This window comes from Bacillus rossius, chromosome 2 (assembly GCF_032445375.1).
Source record: "Bacillus rossius redtenbacheri isolate Brsri chromosome 2, Brsri_v3, whole genome shotgun sequence".
NCBI classification, from domain to species: domain Eukaryota; kingdom Metazoa; phylum Arthropoda; class Insecta; order Phasmatodea; family Bacillidae; genus Bacillus; species Bacillus rossius.
The window spans coordinates 7823263-7846398 of record NC_086331.1 but is presented as its reverse complement, the minus strand read 5'-3'; the positions used below and the strand labels follow the sequence as shown (position 1 = coordinate 7846398).

The window sequence follows — 23136 nt, the reverse complement described above, 5'->3', positions numbered from 1 at the left end:
ATGACATCATGTCCGCCATCTTGTCTTCGTTGCTGGAGACCACCATCTTGTTTTCGTCGACGAGAGTGCACTGACGCCATGTTAGTTTAGTTCTTATCCGCTAGAGTGCAGTAATCATTTAGTACTGTGACACCCACCATCTTGAAATTTGGCCGCCATCTTGGAATCGTGTAATTATATAGCTAGAAATTCGGGAAAAGTTCCAAAATTCATTAAATAAATCACTCATTAACTTACATATTGATTCGATCGATTCCTGTCCTCGGTTCGATACCCGATCGATGCAATAATGTTTAATTTTATGTAAAAAATAATAATTTCAATAAACCATGTTCAACATTCGTAAAGAGACTTTAAATCATCTACTACCATCATCCTATCAGACAACAAGACCACCATATTGGAAATTCGTAATTGTAATGCTAGAAATTCGGGAAAAAGTTCAAAATTCATTAAATAAATTTGTAATCCATATAATGATTGATTGGATCGACTTAGGTCCTTGGTTCAATCCCTGGTCGATACAAAACAACTTTAATTTAAAAAAATACTAAAAAAAGTGTTAGGTTTGAGAAAATAAAAACACCACAAGTTCTTTTAAAAAAATTTTATTACATAAATTCAATACACTACTACAAGTACAAAAAAAAAACACTGACAAATTACTAAAGCCTTTTGGATTCCTCGATTCAAACAGTCTTCTTATTGTACGGACTAAGCCTTTTACATGACTTTAAATGTCTATCCGATCCGGTCATCACCGCAGCCAGAGACGGACTGAAGTTCATATCACTTATATAGTCTCATTAGCCGGTACAACACATGAGTCAAATCAATAACCATGTTCATTATACGTCTCGGAGCATTTTTTATAATGACGATGTAAGCTATCGAGACGTGAAATTAGTTTATTGCACTTATTGCACTGAAATTGTATTCTTTGAACATTATTCTGACAGCTGCTTCTTTCATGTCTGCGCGCATTTGAAGTGAAAGTAAATGATGCGTCACAATATTTGCATTGATGCGATGTATGCTCTTCATGAATTGAAGTCTGGAATGCAGATGGTAAACTTCAGCTAATGGTGGAACAGCACATATCGAAGTCTCCTCCAGTGTTGTCAGAGGCGTTGCCAACGGGATCTGCTCCAACATCGTCGGCGCCGACGTCATGGTTCCCGTAGTCGATGGTACATCCTCCATCGAGTACGACGTTAAAGTCGGCAAAGATGCCATCGAAGTCTCAAGAACAAGCAATTACACGTCTTATGCACCAGAAGAAACAAACTAGGTGATCCGTACACCGTCGACGTCAGTAACAAAACTGAGCGTCCTGCTGTCTAGGACTCGCTTATATACATGCACCGTATGGAATAATACGCTAGTCAAACCAAGAACATTTTACTAAAATACTAGAGTCAAAACAACATTAAAAAAATAGAAGCACCATCAAAAAAAAAAGGAAGCACACTTGGAAGCACCTTCAAAAAAGGAAAAAAAAATTGGAAGCACCATCAAAAAAAGGAAGCACACTTGGAAGCACCTTCAAAAAAGGAAAAAAAAATTGGAAGCACCGACTACGAAAAGGCAGCACATTTGGAAGCACCGACTACTTAAAGGCAGCACATTTGGCAGCACCGACAACGAAAAGGCAGCACATTTGGCAGCACCGACAACGAAAAGGCAGCACATTTGGAAGCACCGACAACGCAAAGGCAGCACATTTGGAAGCACCGACTACGAAAAGGCAGCACATATGGAAGCACCGACAACGAAAAGGCAGCACATTTGGAAGCACCGACTACGAAAAGGCAGCACATTTGGAAGCACCGACAACGAAAAGGCAGCACATTTGGAAGCACCGACAACGAAAAGGCAGCACATTTGAAAGCACCATCATCGAAAAGGCAGCACATTTGGCAGCACCGACAACGAAAAGGCAGCACATTTGGCAGCACCGACAACGAAAAGGCAGCACATTTGGAAGCACCGACAACGCAAAGGCAGCACATTTGGAAGCACCGACTACGAAAAGGCAGCACATTTGGAAGCACCGCCTACGAAAAGGCAGCACATTTGGAAGCACCGACAACGAAAAGGCAGCACATTTGGAAGCACCGACAACGAAAAGGCAGCACATTTGGAAGCACCGACTACGAAAAGGCAGCACATTTGGAAGCACCGACAACGAAAAGGCAGCACATTTGGAAGCACCGACAACGAAAAGGCAGCACATTTGGAAGCACCATCATCGAAAAGGCAGCACATTTGGAAGCACCGACTACGAAAAGGCAGCACATTTGGAAGCACCGACAACGAAAAGACAGCACATTTGGAAGCACCGACAACGAAAAGGCAGCACATTTGGAAGCACCATCATCGAAAAGGCAGCACATTTGGAAGCTCCATCAACAAAAAAAAAAAAAAAAAGGCAACAAGGAAGCACAAGTTACGAGATCTAAGTCTTAGAAATCAGAATACAAGAAATAAAAACATTAAATTCTTATAATTTAAATTGTTTATTTTATTGCTTTACATTATACAAATGCAAGTAAAACAAGCCATTATTGTATGTAGCCAGCATTCCTCAGTTCCTTGAGTATGAAGGATATTTCTTTGATGCACGAATAGTTTCCTGCACAAAGCGAACCATGTAGAAGTCTTAACCGGTCAACCAATATGTTTGGATCTTTCCATTATGTGTAATCAATCTCTTCTACCACCATCTTCCTTGCACCTTTATAAATATTATGATCTCTGGTGTCTTCCGTTTTACCACCAACCTCAGGGTAACTTTCATGTTTGAGACGGTGATCATCACAAGCTTGATCAGATTTATTTAATATATCACGTCGTTTCCACCGTTTCGGTCTCAGGACACCGCCACATTCTTCGATCTTGGCAGCTTTAGGTGCTTCATTATAGTCTATGTCTTTGTCAACAGCCTCAGAGTCACTGTAACAATCACCGTAGAAGGAATCGTCTTCACCCAATTTTCCGTAATATTTCGATGTTGATGATGTTGAAGCGTCTTCATCGTCTTCATGCTTCCTTTTTAGGAGTCCATCATTTTTACAAAGTAGGAAAGATCTACTTGAATTTGGCTGGAATATATTCTCACTTTTCACGTTAAGGATTCTTCCATTGTCTTCATTCTTCCGTAAATCATCAACCTCCTTCAATTTAAGTTCTTTGTCGAGATCGGAAGAGCCAAGAAAATTATTGTGGTAGTGCAGATCACTCTTCCTTAGGATGGTAGATTCATCGTTGTCCTCTAGCTTGTACGCAGGCTTGGCGCTACAAGTTCTTCCATGTCTTTTTAGGCTCTCTCTCCGCGTAAACGACTTGCTACATCGTACACAACTTATCATATTGCGCAGTGGATTTTTAACACAGTCATTCTTCTCGTGTTGTCTTTTATTCTTTCTCAAGATAAAATCTTTACTGCAAAACTTACACCTATGTTCTTTCGATACAGCGTCAGATCCCAAATCAGAATTCATATTAGTTACTGAGACTAATACCAGATACCAATTGAGTGTTTTAAATTAGATTCAATACTTAAATAGAAATTTTTTCATATTTCATCAGCGAGAATTAATATATCTCCTGCAAAAGTACTTTATGCATGTAGTTCTGCTTTTCAACAACAGATGTCGCCACATGTTGCTTGCAGGTAAATAATATTTAGTTATTTTATGCGGGATGCGGGATGCTCACTAACGATCGCAAAAGAAGGATGGCTTCGCTAGACTCCAAGGAAAAGGAAGTTCGTCTTGCATGTTGGTGCTCCACAGATGTCTCATGGCATAATATTAATTTGACTGAGTAATGATATGTGTTAATTCCACCTTATAAAAATATTGCAAGTTTTGATTTAGTAGCAGAAATTATCGAATTAAATGTAACTCCAAATAAAATGACATGTCTCATTAGACAAAAAAAAATCCATGCAGAGAGCGGTTTCTCAGAATAGTCAGAAACACTTGAAGAAACCACAGGAATGATTGCAAGAACACGAGAAAACCATCAAAATATTGACAAGAATATTCAGGAGCACACGAAGAAAACCACCATAATATTGACAAGAATAATCGGAAGCACACGGAGAAAACCGCCACAAGTTTTCTTTGTTTTCATAAAATTACAGAAAAAAATCAAAAATAAAAAAACACAACAAATTCAAAAACTGATTATGCTAGCTTGTGAACTTCTCATTGTTGAGCAAAGATAGAGTTCTAGTCCAAGCCAGAATCAGTTTTTGAATTTGTTGTGTTTTTTTATTTTTGATTTTTTTCTGTAATTTTATGATAACAAAGAAAACTTGTGGCGGTTTTCTCCGTGTGATTCCGATTATTCTTGTCAATATTATGGTGGTTTTCTCCGTGTGCTCCTGAATATTCTTGTCAATATTTTGATGGTTTTCTCGTGTTCTTGCAATCATTCCTGTGGTTTCTTCAAGTGTTTCTGACTATTCTGAGAAACCGCTCTCTGCATGGATTTTTTTTGTCTAATGAGACATGTCATTTTATTTGGAGTTACATTTAATTCGATAATTTCTGCTACTAAATCAAAACTTGCAATATTTTTATAAGGTGGAATTAACACATATCATTACTCAGTCAAATTAATATTATGCCATGAGACATCTGTGGAGCACCAACATGCAAGACGAACTTCCTTTTCCTTGGAGTCTAGCGAAGCCATCCTTCTTTTGCGATCGTTAGTGAGCATCCCGCATCCCGCATAAAATAACTAAATATTATTTACCTGCAAGCAACATGTGGCGACATCTGTTGTTGAAAAGCAGAACTACATGCATAAAGTACTTTTGCAGGAGATATATTAATTCTCGCTGATGAAATATGAAAAAATTTCTATTTAAGTATTAAATCTAATTTAAAACACTCAATTGGTATCTGGTATTAGTCTCAGTAACTAATATGAATTCTGATTTGGGATCTGACGCTGTATCGAAAGAACATAGGTGTAAGTTTTGCAGTAAAGATTTTATCTTGAGAAAGAATAAAAGACAACACGAGAAGAATGACTGTGTTAAAAATCCACTGCGCAATATGATAAGTTGTGTACGATGTAGCAAGTCGTTTACGCGGAGAGAGAGCCTAAAAAGACATGGAAGAACTTGTAGCGCCAAGCCTGCGTACAAGCTAGAGGACAACGATGAATCTACCATCCTAAGGAAGAGTGATCTGCATTACCACAATAATTTTCTTGGCTCTTCCGATCTCGACAAAGAACTTAAATTGAAGGAGGTTGATGATTTACGGAAGAATGAAGACAATGGAAGAATCCTTAACGTGAAAAGTGAGAATATATTCCAGCCAAATTCAAGTAGATCTTTCCTACTTTGTAAAAATGATGGACTCCTAAAAAGGAAGCATGAAGACGATGAAGACGCTTCAACATCATCAACATCGAAATATTACGGAAAATTGGGTGAAGACGATTCCTTCTACGGTGATTGTTACAGTGACTCTGAGGCTGTTGACAAAGACATAGACTATGATGAAGCACCTAAAGCTGCCAAGATCGAAGAATGTGGCGGTGTCCTGAGACCGAAACGGTGGAAACGACGTGATATATTAAATAAATCTGATCAAGCTTGTGATGATCACCGTCTCAAACATGAAAGTTACCCTGAGGTTGGTGGTAAAACGGAAGACACCAGAGATCATAATATTTATAAAGGTGCAAGGAAGATGGTGGTAGAAGAGATTGATTACACATCATGGAAAGATCCAAACATATTGGTTGACCGGTTAAGACTTCTACATGGTTCGCTTTGTGCAGGAAACTATTCGTGCATCAAAGAAATATCCTTCATACTCAAGGAACTGAGGAATGCTGGCTACATACAATAATGGCTTGTTTTACTTGCATTTGTATAATGTAAAGCAATAAAATAAACAATTTAAATTATAAGAATTTAATGTTTTTATTTCTTGTATTCTGATTTCTAAGACTTAGATCTCGTAACTTGTGCTTCCTTGTTGCCTTTTTTTTTTTTTTTGTTGATGGAGCTTCCAAATGTGCTGCCTTTTCGATGATGGTGCTTCCAAATGTGCTGCCTTTTCGTTGTCGGTGCTTCCAAATGTGCTGTCTTTTCGTTGTCGGTGCTTCCAAATGTGCTGCCTTTTCGTAGTCGGTGCTTCCAAATGTGCTGCCTTTTCGATGATGGTGCTTCCAAATGTGCTGCCTTTTCGTTGTCGGTGATTCCAAATGTGCTGCCTTTTCGTTGTCGGTGCTTCCAAATGTGCTGCCTTTTCGTAGTCGGTGCTTCCAAATGTGCTGCCTTTTCGTTGTCGGTGCTTCCAAATGTGCTGCCTTTTCGTTGTCGGTGCTTCCAAATGTGCTGCCTTTTCGTAGGCGGTGCTTCCAAATGTGCTGCCTTTTCGTAGTCGGTGCTTCCAAATGTGCTGCCTTTGCGTTGTCGGTGCTTCCAAATGTGCTGCCTTTTCGTTGTCGGTGCTGCCAAATGTGCTGCCTTTTCGTTGTCGGTGCTGCCAAATGTGCTGCCTTTTCGATGATGGTGCTTTCAAATGTGCTGCCTTTTCGTTGTCGGTGCTTCCAAATGTGCTGCCTTTTCGTAGTCGGTGCTTCCAAATGTGCTGCCTTTGCGTTGTCGGTGCTTCCAAATGTGCTGCCTTTTCGTTGTCGGTGCTGCCAAATGTGCTGCCTTTGCGTTGTCGGTGCTTCCAATTTTTTTTTCCTTTTTTGAAGGTGCTTCCAAGTGTGCTTCCTTTTTTTGATGGTGCTTCCAATTTTTTTTTCCTTTTTTGAAGGTGCTTCCAAGTGTGCTTCCTTTTTTTTTTTGATGGTGCTTCTATTTTTTTAATGTTGTTTTGACTCTAGTATTTTAGTAAAATGTTCTTGGTTTGACTAGCGTATTATTCCATACGGTGCATGTATATAAGCGAGTCCTAGACAGCAGGACGCTCAGTTTTGTTACTGACGTCGACGGTGTACGGATCACCTAGTTTGTTTCTTCTGGTGCATAAGACGTGTAATTGCTTGTTCTTGAGACTTCGATGGCATCTTTGCCGACTTTAACGTCGTACTCGATGGAGGATGTACCATCGACTACGGGAACCATGACGTCGGCGCCGACGATGTTGGAGCAGATCCCGTTGGCAACGCCTCTGACAACACTGGAGGAGACTTCGATATGTGCTGTTCCACCATTAGCTGAAGTTTTACCATCTGCATTCCAGACTTCAATTCATGAAGAGCATACATCGCATCAATGCAAATATTGTGACGCATCATTTACTTTCACTTCAAATGCGCGCAGACATGAAAGAAGCAGCTGTCAGAATAATGTTCAAAGAATACAATTTCAGTGCAATAAGTGCAATAAACTAATTTCACGTCTCGATAGCTTACATCGTCATTATAAAAAATGCTCCGAGACGTATAATGAACATGGTTATTGATTTGACTCATGTGTTGTACCGGCTAATGAGACTATATAAGTGATATGAACTTCAGTCCGTCTCTGGCTGCGGTGATGACCGGATCGGATAGACATTTAAAGTCATGTAAAAGGCTTAGTCCGTACAATAAGAAGACTGTTTGAATCGAGGAATCCAAAAGGCTTTAGTAATTTGTCAGTGTTTTTTTTTTGTACTTGTAGTAGTGTATTGAATTTATGTAATAAAATTTTTTTAAAAGAACTTGTGGTGTTTTTATTTTCTCAAACCTAACACTTTTTTAGTATTTTTTTAAATTAAAGTTGTTTTGTATCGACCAGGGATTGAACCAAGGACCTAAGTCGATCCAATCAATCATTATATGGATTACAAATTTATTTAATGAATTTTGAACTTTTTCCCGAATTTCTAGCATTACAATTACGAATTTCCAATATGGTGGTCTTGTTGTCTGATAGGATGATGGTAGTAGATGATTTAAAGTCTCTTTACGAATGTTGAACATGGTTTATTGAAATTATTATTTTTTACATAAAATTAAACATTATTGCATCGATCGGGTATCGAACCGAGGACAGGAATCGATCGAATCAATATGTAAGTTAATGAGTGATTTATTTAATGAATTTTGGAACTTTTCCCGAATTTCTAGCTAAATAATTACACGATTCCAAGATGGCGGCCAAATTTCAAGATGGTGGGTGTCACAGTACTAAATGATTACTGCACTCTAGCGGATAAGAACTAAACTAACATGGCGTCAGTGCACTCTCGTCGACGAAAACAAGATGGTGGTCTCCAGCAACGAAGACAAGATGGCGGACATGATGTCATACTAGGTGACGATATATATGCTTTGAAAAAAAGTGGTGGGAGTCAGTCTGCCAAAAGTCACCACGGGGGGAAGGATCGGTCGCCATTTTTTTTTTTGCGCTCGCCGGGTTCGAACTGAGGACTCCGAGTTCCGTGTCGTTAATGTATGATTTTTAAATATTTTTTATTAAATTTTTATTAATTGAATTTTTTTATAAATTTAAAAAAAAAATCATTAAAATCGGATAATAAATCAAGATTTTAAAGATGGCGGCCGTAACGAAAAATGCAACGGTGATGTCATCATTCAAAATGGCTGTCATGGCATCCTAATTTTCAAGGTCATGACCTCTGCGGCTTAGAGCGGCTAGCTCTTAGGAGTTTTAAGCCGCTTTTAGGAATTTGGGTTCTTTCTAGGACAAAACGACTTTTGAGGATTTTCGAAATCCTGATTTTTAAATTGTGGAATTTTTTGAGAATTTTTGGCGGAATTTTTTTCACAGAAATGTAAATTTTGACGAATTTTGAGGAATTTTGGGCAATTTTTGCCCATTTTTGGCAGATTTTGAGGGTCAAAGGTCAAGGTCAAACTTGTCCCGTTACGCTGTGTCCCGTTACACTCATCAAAGATGGCCGCCGTGACGTCACAATCCAAGATGGCGGAGCCGGCTCTCGGCTCCACAGCCAGAAGCCGTGCGCTCGGCGCCCCTATTATATACTACTCACTCGTGCAAATTACATCTGCTGATTGGTTACCGACTCGTAACACCTGTTGACTGGAATGATCGTGATTCGCTAATTCTTCTGTTAAAGATTTTTCGTTGGCCCAGAGTCCTTCAGATAAACTGTGGCCCAATCACTGAAGCAAAATAATGTCCAAAGTATTTGGACTCTATCCTATCGCGAAAAGAATCCGCGAATTTTACAGGTCTCTATTTATAAGACGTTATCACGTTAAAAAAAAAAAAAACGAACATACCTGGTGCTTCCAGCTTCCTCTTCCTTCCCCGGGAGGGCTTGGCGGACTTGGGCCCGTGGCGGATGCAGACTCCTGGCGGAGGAACGGCCTGTTCGCCAGCTGCCGCTGCGGCGTCCATCTTGTAGCACCCACCAGTCTCGGCCCGTGAGCGCGGGCGACCTGCGAACACGACCGCGTCGCTCCGAACACCGACTGCCGTTCGGAAATTTCTGAAGCACAACAACCACTCTGTAATTTCCTATGAGTAGAGACCCGACAAATTCGCGGGTTCATTTCGTGTTATGCTAAAATTCAAATAATTATACCTTAGTTTTGCTTCTGTCATTTGTTCACTGTTAATCTGGAGGACTGAGGGCCAATTAGAGACCCTCACTCATAGAAGTGTCGAATCACAGGCCACCCAGTCGAGACGACTCACAAGTCAGCAGCCAATGAACAGATGGCATTTGCCCGAGTGTGTAGAGGATATTGGAGTCCATCCTGGAGGTCATTGAACCCGCGAATTTTACGGGTCTCTACCTATGAGTAGGGACCGGAAAAATTCGCGGTATCAATGACCTGTAGGATGAACTCTATAGTTCTACGTACACTCAGTCAAATGCCACCCACTCATTGGCTGCTGTCTTGTGAGACGTCCCATTGTAGCAGCCTGTGATTCTATAAAGCTTTGGTTAGGTGTTTCTCATTGGCTCAGAGTCATTAAGGTGAGTTGTGAGCCAATAGCAGAGGCTGCACTGAGGTATAACGATTTGCATTTTAGCCTATCGCAAAATGAATTCACGAATTTTTCCGGTCTCTACCTATGAGTAGAGACCGGAAAAATTCGTGGGTTCAATGACCTATGACAAATTGACGTGTACCAAGATGTCGGTCAGTTGTGCGATCTTACGGTGTCGAGTAAGCTAAAAGGTAGAGCGGATTGGCTGCAGTCTCGAAATCTCTATTAGGAGAGGATTTGAACGTGGCCTCGAAGGACGCTACTAAAATGCCCTAGCATAACCTTATCATGGCTCTCACGACTAGCCACATTCCGTCAAAATCGGTATTATAAAAATACTTATTTAAAAAAACGGGTAGCCAACATCAAGACTTAGGCCGTGTGAGTACTGTAGAATGCTGGAAAATTTCGTTCTTCTTTCTACTATATCTACGATCTGAAGCTGTCAATGTGGTGGACTCACGTGTGTGGCAGAAAACACTCGTATAAATTCATTATTGTGAACATCGGGGGATGTACATCTATTATTGGTGTGCCAAATGAAATTTTTCTATAATAAAACTACCAATTAATGTATTTTGTAAGAAGTATAGCTTGGCCAGACCGGCGCCAGGGTCCAGGGTCTGGTTCTGGTGATTCAGGTCAACGACCGATCACCCTGACATCACGACAGCTATCTTGGATGACCTAAACCTTGACCTTTGACCTTGACTTTTACCTTGAACTTTGACCTTAAACCTTGACCTTGTCCTTTGCCCACAGTCGCCATCTTGGATTACAGAATCCTGACATCAAGCGCGCCAATGCTCGAATGTTGCAATTTCCGTTATAACCACCATCTTGAAAATCCAAAATTATTATCCGGTTTTAACAGGAAAATTTTAAAATATATAAAATTTTATTATTAAAATGTTATTTTAAAATTTCCGCTATTTTGATAACTGGTCCATCTTGTAAGTCCGTAATTATTAAACCGATTTTAACTGAGAAAATTAAATTAATAAAAAATTATTAAATTATTATTAAATTTTAATAAAAAACTTTCTTGTACCATGGCGTTCTCGGTTAGAATCTGTCGAGGTCATCTGATTAAAAATGGCGACGGATCATTTCTTCAGGGAAAACACCGGCAGACTGATCTCCCGCCACTAATGCCAAGGCAGATATTATGCCAGCCAGTATAACATCATGGCAGCCATCTAAGGTATACAATCTTGTTGAAGTATGGTGGAGGTAGCCATCTTATTTTCGTCTGCTAGAGGGCACAGTGGCCATATAAGTTTAATTTTTTTTCCCGATAGAGTGCAGTAGTATTTATGACCGTGGTGTCCTCCTTGTCTGCCGTCTTGGCCGCCATCTTCAAATTCTGTAAATTTTAAGCTATAAGTTCGGAAAAAATTCCAAAAATCGTTACAAAATCCCCTTGTTAAAATAATGAATTCATACTATGTATATTCTAGGTTAGATACTTGAATGGTGCAATAAAATATAATATAATTAAAAGTAGGTACCAAAAAAGTGACAGGTTGGAGAATAAACAACAAAATCAAAAATTAAAAAAATATTAAATAAATTCTACAAGTAACAAAAACTGCAAATTACAAGCATTACTCCATGTCTACAGACTTCTTAGAAGGCTAGCGAGTCCTTTGCATGCCTTGACATGTGTTTGCAGGACATCTCCACACGGCAGTCAATTAACCAGCCACGTTCAGTCGGTGGCAAGGTACATCCAGTGGGTATGTCAGGCTAACATGGCAAGTTGGTGGCAAGGAACGCTCAGTTGGTGACCATGCACATCAGTCGGTTGGCCAGACACACACGACCAGTCGGTTAGAAAGACTATCACATCCAGTTGGTGGCAAGGTACACCAAGTCGATAGCCAGACACGTCTATTTAGTGACCAGGAACGCATGTTAGTCGGTGGACATCACACATCCAGTTGGTTGTCTAGGAATGTCAGCTAGGTTGGCCAGACACGCACGACTAACTGTCATGATGTAGTGTCATGTTGGTGAGCATTAAGTGCTTGAAAATGTGCTTAAGTTTTTAACTGTCCAAATTAATCTCGGGTGAGGTGTTTGGTTATGGGACTATGCTAGCCACTCCAACGAAAAACTTTGGTGCATACATGGGTAGATAGCGCTTGGATAGGTTTGTCCAAGTTGCATAAGTCTGTACTCAAGTGTCTGACCTGCCTTTACATTTAATGTCTATCAAAGATTTAGGCATTAGATTGTATTGTATAGAATACACAATACAAAATATCCTATAAATAACAACCGATGATGTTACATACCATTCTACTATTTTGTTCGTGACTGTGGGTACTACACTTTCCACAGGTGTGGATATGATAGAGTAGGGCACTATTTATAATAGGTCTTACCATTATTAACACATGTTGCAACACTGTCTGCAGCCAAAATGGTGGATATGGCACTATAATATGCTAAATGAAAACTAACAGCTGTTGTTTTTCCATCAAACAACTGTCGCATATATTATTTTAATGATACAATATTTTCGAAAGCTCTTATTATTTGCAACCATTTTTGCCAATAAACATGTTGCCGGAAACACGTAGATTTAGCCTTTGCAGCAGTTCTATAATATGTCACTGACTGTCCTGGTAATATGCTGATTTATGAATTTCGGAATGCTCCCAACTTGAGCGGAAGCCCACTCCATCCCTGAGTAAAGCCACAATGAATCACAATTATTTACATTCAGCAGCAGGCGCCATCTATTGGCGCCGGATGTATCACCATCTTACAGTATAACTTGCTTAGGCATCGATATTAGGTAAAATTACCCTGCGGTGTCGGGGCAGCCATGTTTGTTTCAGATATCAGCATGCAGCACTCGCACAAGGGGGCCGAGGCCAAATGCAGGACACGACAAACTTACTAGTAACCAATGATACAATAGTTTTTTTTAATAAATGAAATCTCACATACATGAATGCATGATTGCTAATATCGTTATTCTTCATTTAAAAAAATAGGTATCAAAAGCCTTTTTGTTTAATTTTTTTAACACTCATCTGTTAAAGATTTATCATGGAATACTTTTTGTAAGTACTATGCACACTGAAACTTATGGGGAAAAAAGGCAGTATTGTGAGAACACTACCAAAGACACAGTTTTTCGAAATTCAATTATAAGTGGAAATTTTAAATTTCAATAGCCTTATTCTACAAATGATAAGCTATAGTTGTGGAGCACAATGGGCAACATAGTATGCAGAAATGTAATCTAGTGTCGAAATGTGCTGATGTCTCCTGATATGTACTGGTATTGGGATGGTGGTGGTGGATTACAAGGGTGCCAATTAGGAAAAAAAGAGCAGACCTGTGCCCTTCTTGGCAGAGGCTCTTGCAGACTCAGGGCGCGACATCGCCACTTGGCTTGAGCATTAGAGACTGTGAATCAACAGATGTTCCCCAGGGTTTAGTTTCTAATACAGGTACTGGTACTCTGGTATGATTTGTTCAGATCTCATATGCTCGAACAGTCTTCCTCAGACATGGCCTGTTTTTGATATGCGAGTTGTGGCTCGTTTCATGTTGGTACAGGGTGCGACACAGACAATGGTATTGACCATGGCTATATTGGGCACAAGGCTAAAGTGGTAAGGGTGGTATACTGAAGTTTCCTAAGTGTGTTTACAGACATTGATTGCTCCTCACAAATACAATGTTATACATCAGAACACTAAAGGCTACCGAAGTCAGAAATGACTAACTTGCAATTTGAGCACAAAAGGGTAGAAGCACCAGAGATCCTCAGCCCATATAAATTTTAAATTGGTTCCATCTATTGTCATTCCTTTACAAATAGTGAAGGCACTGAAAGTCCTCAACACTACCTAATTAATTAAAACTGCATTATGAATTACTGCAGGTATCTTCAGTACTGGCGGCCATGTGCTGGCGAAGCTGCAAATGTATCAAGATGATTTAATTAGTTATATGAGGCCTGGGGCACAATCCAGGCTAAGATTGCTTTAGGTATCTATTATTATAATACTGTAATTACCTAATTATGTTTGTATTTAAGCAACCTGCATCTGAAACAGGTGGTGTGGGGCTGGCCATGTAGCTGGATGAACGAGATTTGGAAAACTTACACTGGGCAGTGATGTATATAAAGTTTTGATGGAGGAGGGGGGGCCGTCTGCCAGGTGCCAAAATACATATTTTGTGTAGACTAGAAAATGTGTGAAATAAATAACAAATAGAAAAATTAATATACAGTATATACTATTTTGTTGATACTCATTTTCATCAATAATCATAAGGGGTTGGATAAAATTAAACTTATTTATTTACACATAATGTACAAGGATGCTTAAACATTATGCATGGTATGTTTATTGCTGTTGGGAAGGGGTGGTGGGCACTAAACACAATTTCTTCAATGGGCGAATAAAAGTTTAGATCCATCCCTGACACTGTGAATGAATTGAAGTCAGTTGTAGGAAGAAAGGATGATGGAATCGGTGGTGCTTTACACGTCCATCTCTGGCAAGAGTTGAATTACTACTGCCTACTCTCTGGTGGCGGAGACCTCTGCCAGAGGTGGGTTTTGGCGGGAAATATGTATCAAGTTTTGTGTAAATCTAGGCCACACTCGCAGAAGGGACATTAAGGATTAAACAAAATTAGTTATTTATGTAATGATTTATGGACAGGTTGTTTATTCTAAGCAAGTGCTTATTCAGAATTTCATAGGAGGGGGGATACAACCACTTTACCTGCTGTTCGCTTTCTAATTCTTTCCATTTGTTGGTGGGAATGATATATTTTTAGGGTTTTTGGGGGCTACCTCCCATTCCCTCCTTCCCAACCCAAATACATATGTCTCTGTATGTATTAAATGTTAATTAACACTCAATTTATTGAAACTTCCGATCTGAGAACACTTTTTATTTCAGATAGCCTGTTAACAAAATTATTCCCCAACTATATTAACTCCCCCCCCCCCCCCCCCCCCACCACCCAAGACCCATGCAAACACACGCAAAAAAATTTATAGGAGAAGGTACGGCCAGTTTCAAGATGTCATAGCATTACAGTCAAATTGAAGGCATAATAAACAACCTCATGCATAACTAAGAAGGAGGGAGGTGGTTACATGTCCCCTACCCAATCATATAGCAGCTTAAAAGACACACAAAAATCACATGGCCGAAAGCTCAAGCAATTCATGTTTAGATGTCTTTAGGTGCGAAAGTTTGGTGATAATGAACACTTCACCACATTAATATCCACATTTGTTTGTTCATGTTCAAAAAAAAAAAAAATATTTTTTTTTATATACATTATGCTGGCTGCATTATGTTGGCCACGAAAATGGTATTGCACAGCATCGCCCAAGATTTACTTCTAATTTCACTCAACAATTGAAACAATAGCATGTATTCAGTGGGTTTCAAAATGTACATATTTAACTGGTCAGTGGTTTCAGTAACGTCTGATTTTGTTCTAATAATGCTTACAATCGGTGAAGACTGCCGTCGCCCGGGTTCTCGTGTTCGAAACTCGGTGGTGTTCCTAGTGGGAAAGCTGTTTTCTTGCGGGGAAACGTGTCCGGGAGGGCGCCAGGCTAATGCGGTGGTTAGCCATGAGGTGGGTCGTGAGGTCCGAAGGCCCCTGCGTGGTCCACTAGGAACGGCGGCGGTGGTCGTGATGTTAGGGATCCCTAATGCCTGTTGCACCACTGGCCCTACATAGCATAGGACGCTGATCCCTAACTGGATTGGTGAGGTTCAGAAATAACGTACACGGTTTTGCACTGTCGTTTACATGTCGTGCACGGAGTGTGCGGAGTGGACGTTTAATTACGCTGGCAAATTACACTTGTAATTACAGTCACACGATTTCCCTACATAAAGTACACAGTCATTATACACTGGGCGTTCTGATGCGCCGTCACTAAAGTTACGTCCTCACACCAGTCGAGGTTGAGGGAGAGAGTTTGATTGGAGTCGGCCAATCCCGTAATTTGTGAACGGCGATGCGCGGGCCCACCTGTGTGGACCGCGGCTCGCTATTAAATTAAGTCAAGTCTTCGATTAGATGTAGCCAGTGCCTGTGCACTCGGCAGTTAATTAAAAGTCTGGTATGGCGGGAGTCGGCCCGTGCCGTATATTGCACGGCCCCGCGTAATGTGTTGTGCGGGGCGTGTTAAGTTTACGCGGCTGGGATAGGCCCTACACCGGAAAATGACCGGGCGCACACGGGGAGTAATTAAAAAAGGTTTCGGAGTTTGACTATAGTTACCAGGGCCGCAACTAAGGGGGGGCAAGCGGGGCATACGCCCCGGGCGCAAAGAGGTGGGGGCGCCGAAATAGCTTGCATTGTAATTCCTACTAAAACTGGTAACTGGTAAAAAGTTTTTTAACTTGTATGCCAGGAATCTCTAATCGGATTTACAATACGTCTCAACATATTTATTTTAAAATACTCTGAGAAAAATGTTAAGTTCATCATTAACATAAAAAATTGTAAAGGGAGAAGTTAGAAAGTTTTAATTGCGTCCTCTATACGAATACAGTACAATGTTGTCAGAGAGGGTGGTACCACTGGCTGTGAAGAAGCAGTGGCGATGGAATAGTGAATGCCTTAAAATCCCGGTTTCAGGCTCTTCAAGCAATAATGACAAGTTTAGCTTTTTAAATGAGAATAACATCTACAAAATGGAAGTTGAAGACTGCAGCCAATTGGTTGTCTGAAACATACAAAGATGACATCAATGGAGAAGAAATAGTTCAAGAAATGGAATGTTTTAAACACCACGCCGTGGCAGTTGATGACACTATGAAAACAGCATCTGCGGCGACCCTCTTGAAGCTCATTCACGAACACAGGCTTGAAGAAGGATATCCAAACCTGACCACAGCCCGTTAAGATATTTCTTACTCTTCCTGTAACAGTTTCTTCAGGCGAAAGAAGTTTCAGCAAATTGAAAATTGTAAAAAATGATTTAAGAAATAATATGAGACAAGACAGACTGTCGAATTTGAGCATTATTTCCATAGAACACAAGAGATCATCTTCTATTTGCTATGATGATATCATCAAAATCTTTGCTGCAAAAAGGTCTCGCAAGTTGAAATTGAATCTTTAAAATATCTAGTGATTATACAGACTACTTTATGGACATAGTGGGTTCATGCATGGAAGTTACAGTAGCACAGAAACTGTTACATGTAGGTATGGAAAATGCTTAAATAGCACCATTTTTCCGTGGGAGGGCCCCCGGTGTGGTATGTGCAAAAAAAGAGGGGGGGAGGGGCGCATGAATCCATTCATGCCCCAGGTGCGGCCCTGATAGTTACCAGATGGAAGTTCAGTGAAGACAAAGAGATGCTGACTCCCCGTGGGACGTGCGTTCGTCCCGGTCCGCGAGTCTCGCTGTACTGGCGTCTCGCCCTTGCGCGAGGGGGGGGGGGGGGGTGAGCTTCCTGTCGCGCCAGAGTTTCTAAAGTTCCGTTATTCGTAAAAAATTATATTAATAACAAAATGTAAGTGGCTCTAAACTCACACAATAAAACTTAATAATTAACTCAATCTATATATATATGTTCTAGAAATGACATGTAACAAGTTTGTATAAAATAAGTTTGAATTATCAGTCATACTGGAGACTGTTCGTCGCTTGATGACTGCTCCAGTGGCGAATGATAATTGCTAATTTAGGGCGGTTTTAATTAAGTCCCATATTACACTATTGAAATCAGGCTGAAGGCCGCAAGGGGAGCACTCACAGCTGTTTTATTAAAAAACTACACGTGAGTGACCCGGGCACTCCTACGTCGCACTTGTGTTGCACGGTGTTGTTAATTTAAAGTGGCGTATTCTTTAAAGTGTATTGAATTTACCGTGTACATAACTCGGTTTGTCTTGCCGATTAAGTTAAGGGCGTTGATAATACCTAAGTTCCGCGGCGCTCGTCTGACTTGGGTGGGCCATGGCTAGGGGCGCTTTCCGTTAGCGGGGTCGGATACTGGCGGTTGCAGGTCGGGCTTTAGGGTGGCCATCGGTCGGACGACGTCAAGACTACTGGTGTTATCTGCGGCGTGCTATTCTGTGTGAGGCTAGATGGATCTGTGATTTTACTGGAGCATGGAAGTAATGTAGCACCAGTAAAACCAGAATTTGACATGTTATTCAACAAGTGTTGTTTAAAACATTTGAGTGGGTTGAGGTGTAATATTGCATTAAGCATGTATAGTATTTTTAACATAATGATACGATACCTACAATACAGTGGTGAATACAGGATTATGGATGGCCATACCTCCCCCTCCCCCTCAAAACCAAAAAAATTTTTTAAAAAATCAAACAACCCAACAAAAGGAAAGAATTTGAAAGCAACAATGGGCAAAGGTGTTATTATTCAAGAAATGAAATTTTGCGTATGCTCCTGGACAGAAAAAAAAAACACGTTAATAATCCACAGTGTGTAAAATAAAAATAATGAAATAAAATCAGAGAAATTTAAACTACAACTAATCAAAAGTTTTTGCTTTGAATAAACAAAATCATTGTAAAACTTTCCGAAATGACTGATGACAGTTCAATTTTTGCATTCGATCACCATTCACTAACGATTCGTCATTGATCTCGGTGTTCGTCAGTGTTAACACGCCCTCTGATTACTGATAGGTACCACAGGCTAGTGGTATCGTAAATTTCGGAAACAGTATTGTGTTCGAACAAAAGAACCCAATTGTTTACTTCCTTGCGTTCTTAAATATATACGTATTCAATGTTTTGGCGTCTTCAAAAAGCCAGCAGTAAAGGTTGTTTACATATTTTTTTTCAACTGCAATGTGTAACTGAAATGAGTACGTTTTAAATCTTAAGGTTTGTTTGACTCGAGGTCTCTCGTGCTCCTTGGGAGTTGAAAGAGTTGGGAGCAAGTTGACCTGAGGGCAAAAAGAGTCGGTAACTTTTAATACACGAAGAAAACGCTATTTGTTGTTAAACAATGATGGCGGAAAATATAGCAGACATCGTTAGAAATTTGTTTGGAAATGAAGATTCATATGAAGATGAAGTTGTTATTGATTTACCATATATTGGACTACAAATTATGAGAGAGCTTGATGAAGGTAAAAATATATAAATATTGCTTTTTGAATTTAAACCGCTTGTGGTATGCATAAGCTAACCTGTACTAGGAAACGATTGTGATTTTTAAATAAAGGACGCCAAATAAGTTATATTGAAATGTTTTTCCGCTTCAATGTCGTCATCTAATTAAAATATTACCGTCATCACCAAATGTAGCTTGATAACATATTGACTCCATTGTCAAAGTCGCGCCAAAACAACCAGCAGACGACTTGCCCTCGCAACTCTTCCTCGAGAGGAGAAGCATCGAGAGCATGACCTGAGTGACCTGAGAGCAACTTGCCCTCGCGAGTAAAACGACCATCCGCCATACTGCTTCCGGAAAAGGGCGCCCCGAGAGTTGACAGGTCAAAAAGAGACCTCGAGTCAAACAAACCTTTTGTGTCACACGAATTTACGGCAATTTTTTATGATTCTACCTTTGTTTCCTAGTTACGATTGTTATGACTCTGCTATTATTTTTTGGAAATTTCATTGTGAACATGGTTGGGTATTTTTTTTATAATTATTTATTAATACCAGTTAAATATGAAGTCAAGTTGATTATGCAAGTCGTTAATATATTTAAATGGCACATCATATATACCCTAAAAAAGGGTTTAGCAAAATGGCGAAGTAAAACTCGAAATACAGGAAGTACCTAGATACGTTTACTAAGTAATTTAAAAGTTTGGCGGCTTTTCCCTTGGGCGAGGTAAAACAAAAGTTCTGTAAATTGTATTTATGAATATTACAAATCTCTCGATACCCTGATATCTGCTTTTAAATTCTTATTGGAGGTAAATATGTAGAGTCGCGGTTTATGCGAAAAAAAATGCTAAAAATCCGAAAATACTTTTATTCTATGCTCTTTCACTTCCTCTTTTCAAATCAACCGGCGGAGATAAGAAATTCCAAATACTTTAGGAGATATAAAAATTTTTAATTTTCATCACAATACCTGTGTATTCATGCGGCAATCACAACTGTTTCTGGTTTACGAGTATCTATTATGTTTCTTATTGGACAATTTTGTCACGTGACAGTTCCGTGATTGGCCAGTATTCAAATGAACCAATACGTGATTATTTATTTATTTATTAATGTTCCGTCGGAGGTATCGCGACGTAAGTGAACGACTACATCATTTCCTTCTTATGGCAAAGGAAATGTACCCGCCTCCAACTTAGGTGGGTTTTTAACGTTTCTAATTTTAAAGTCTGATTTTTTATTTGGATATTGTTGCGCAAGTAATAAATAACAAAAAAATTTTACGTGAGTTGTTAATGTTCATCATTTGTCCAGGTTTGTTAGGTCAGGTCAGTTACATTATAAATACTCTAAAACTAAAGAACCATTGAAATTACATCATATTATTTTTAATGTACGCTTATTTTGAAAGTATTCATAATGTAACTGACCTGACCTAATCGACCATTTTAGTTCCTACTGTTCATCCTTTGTCCCGGTTTGTTTGGTCAGGTCAGTTACATTATAAATATTTTAAAACTAAACAGCCATTAAAATTAATTCACATTATTTTTTATGTCCGCTTAGTTTGAAAGTATTAATAATGTAATTGACCTTACCTAATCGAACATTTTATTTATTACGCATTCACGAACACACGGCAAAATAATAAAAATGGCGACGTTTGAATGGTTGTACAGGTGTTGTATTGCAAAATTAAAAAATTCGATATCTCATAAAGTATTTGGAAATTCTTATCTCCGCTGGTTTTAATGAAAAGAAGAAGTGAAAGATCATATAATAAAAGTAATTTCAGATTTTTAGAATTTTTTTTCCGCAAATACCGCTACTCTACATGTTCAAAATTAAAAAATTTGATATCTCCTAAAGTATTTGGAATTTCTTATCTCCGCCGGTTGATTTGAAAAGAGGAAGTGAAAGAGCATAGAATAAAAGTATTATTCGGATTATAGCATTTTTTTCGCATATACCGCTACTCTACATATTTACCTTATTGGATTCTGAAAAACTTGAAATTGGGCAAAGCCATGCAATTGTGGGAAACTGTGGTATAATCCATTAAAATCGATAAAAATTTTATTGGAAAATTACTATACTGTATCACATATCCAAGTTTATACCTTGAACCTGATGGCATGATCCTGTATGATTGATTCCTGCAGTACATGATGCTTTTTAATTTAATACATCAAAAGCTCCTCAATATAACAAAAAATTTAATATAACAATGAATTGTGATCATATCAGAATTTTTTTTGACGTGATAACGTCTTATAAATCGATGAACGCCAGCTGCACGCACAAAAAAGCATGACTCATTGTCACGTTCCGTCTGAGCAGAGCGTGCAAGAATCGGCCAACCACCGTGCGAGAAAATCTTCTATAATATCAAACAGGTTAAGGCGGGATTTTTAAAAGCAGCAATTTGAAAAATTTGATTTATTTGTCCAATTTCGTCATTTCAAATTAACAATTTGACATTGATTTGATTTCAGTTTATTTCTATAACTATTTGTTCCTGATTATATTTAAACAAATTATTTTAATTAAATTTGCAAAAACTGTAAATAATATTTGAAAATTAAAAAGTATGAAATTTTTCATCAATGCTTTCTTATGACGTTATCACGTAAAATTATGGTCCGTTAACCAAGTTTACAGACAACCCCTCTTTTTTATTTTGTTAAGTACTAGGCCTAATATAGCATAAACGTTTGGTAGCAGTGCCTTACACTCACTTATTTACATACAAATCCTTTTAATGTTATTTTACTTGCAATTCTTTTCTTTTGCTTCTAAAATATATGTTTGGTCTCTACCTTACTTTTTTTCAATTCCTAACATTGTTTGTATTTTAATATTGTAGTTCTGTCCAGGATCTTTCGACTTACTAAATTAAAACAGCATGCATTGTGTACCACAGGATCAATCATACAGTATCATGCCATCAGGATGATGGGATAAACTTGATTACGTGATTCAGAACAATTACCGTTACAATTTCTGAAAAATATTACAATAAATGTAATAATTTTGCATCAATATATACTCTTTTCAAAAGCTAATAAAAAAAAAAGGTAAAAGTTTTGTATCACATGTTCAAATTTATCCCTTGATCCTGATGGCATGATCCTGTATGCGTTGATTCAGTGGTATGTTGATTGCGGTATTAATTTAGTACATTTAAAGATCTTGGACATAACAAAAATTTGTGATATAATAATGAATTATGATCTTAAGTTCAACAGGAATGAAAAAAAAATATTAAAGACCTGACATAATTTGTTTGTATTGAGATTTTGAGTTTTTATTTGGCCAGGATCTTTCGACATACTAAATTACAACTGAATCCATCATATAACTTACCATAGGATCAACGTATACAGTATCATGCCGTCAGGATCAAGGAACAAACTAGAATAAGTGATATGGAACAATTACCAAAACAATGTTTTACATCCTTGAATGCTGTTTCCCAGTTCCAAATTTCCTACAATAGTATGTCACCAGGATTAAGTGCAAAGAATTTTCAATATAATAAATTAAAACAGCAAACATTATTTACAACAAGATCAATGTGTACAGGATCACATCAGGATCAAGTGCACAAGATTTTTCATGTACTAAGTTGCATCATGTAAAATACTTATCATTGTATTCAGGATAATTACATCAGGATGATATTCATGGTATCTGGGAATTACATTTAATAATTAAAACTGTGAACACTCACCGATGTCAGATGCATGTACATGTTTTTCGCTATTAGTATAAAACAAACACTTTCGCAATCATCAAGAAAGTACCTTTGACAAAACAATAAGTCTGCTAGGTAACCAACATAATTAGAATTCGTTGACCGTACTGATGAACATTCTACCTCAAGTTGCAACACTCAAGAAAACACCATTTAGAAAATAAATGGTTCAAAACTGATGCATCCACTATGAATGACCAAAAATTTCTGGTCCCAGCAAATTGATGCTTGGAATTGGCAAACAGTACAGAAACAAATTATAAGTAAACAACAAATTCAATTTGATGGTATTTGCCTCCAT

General features: G+C 38.6%; 1 protein-coding gene across 1 annotated transcript in view; it reads right to left on the bottom strand.

Moving 5' to 3' along the window:
- LOC134529071 (uncharacterized) overlaps positions 1-23136 on the bottom strand; it is a 73556-nt gene that overhangs the window by 28367 nt on the left and 22053 nt on the right. The window contains exon 4 of the mRNA XM_063362778.1: positions 9244-9402. Coding sequence (XP_063218848.1) covers positions 9244-9402 — 159 coding nt within the window. The remainder of the gene's footprint in view (positions 1-9243; positions 9403-23136) is intronic.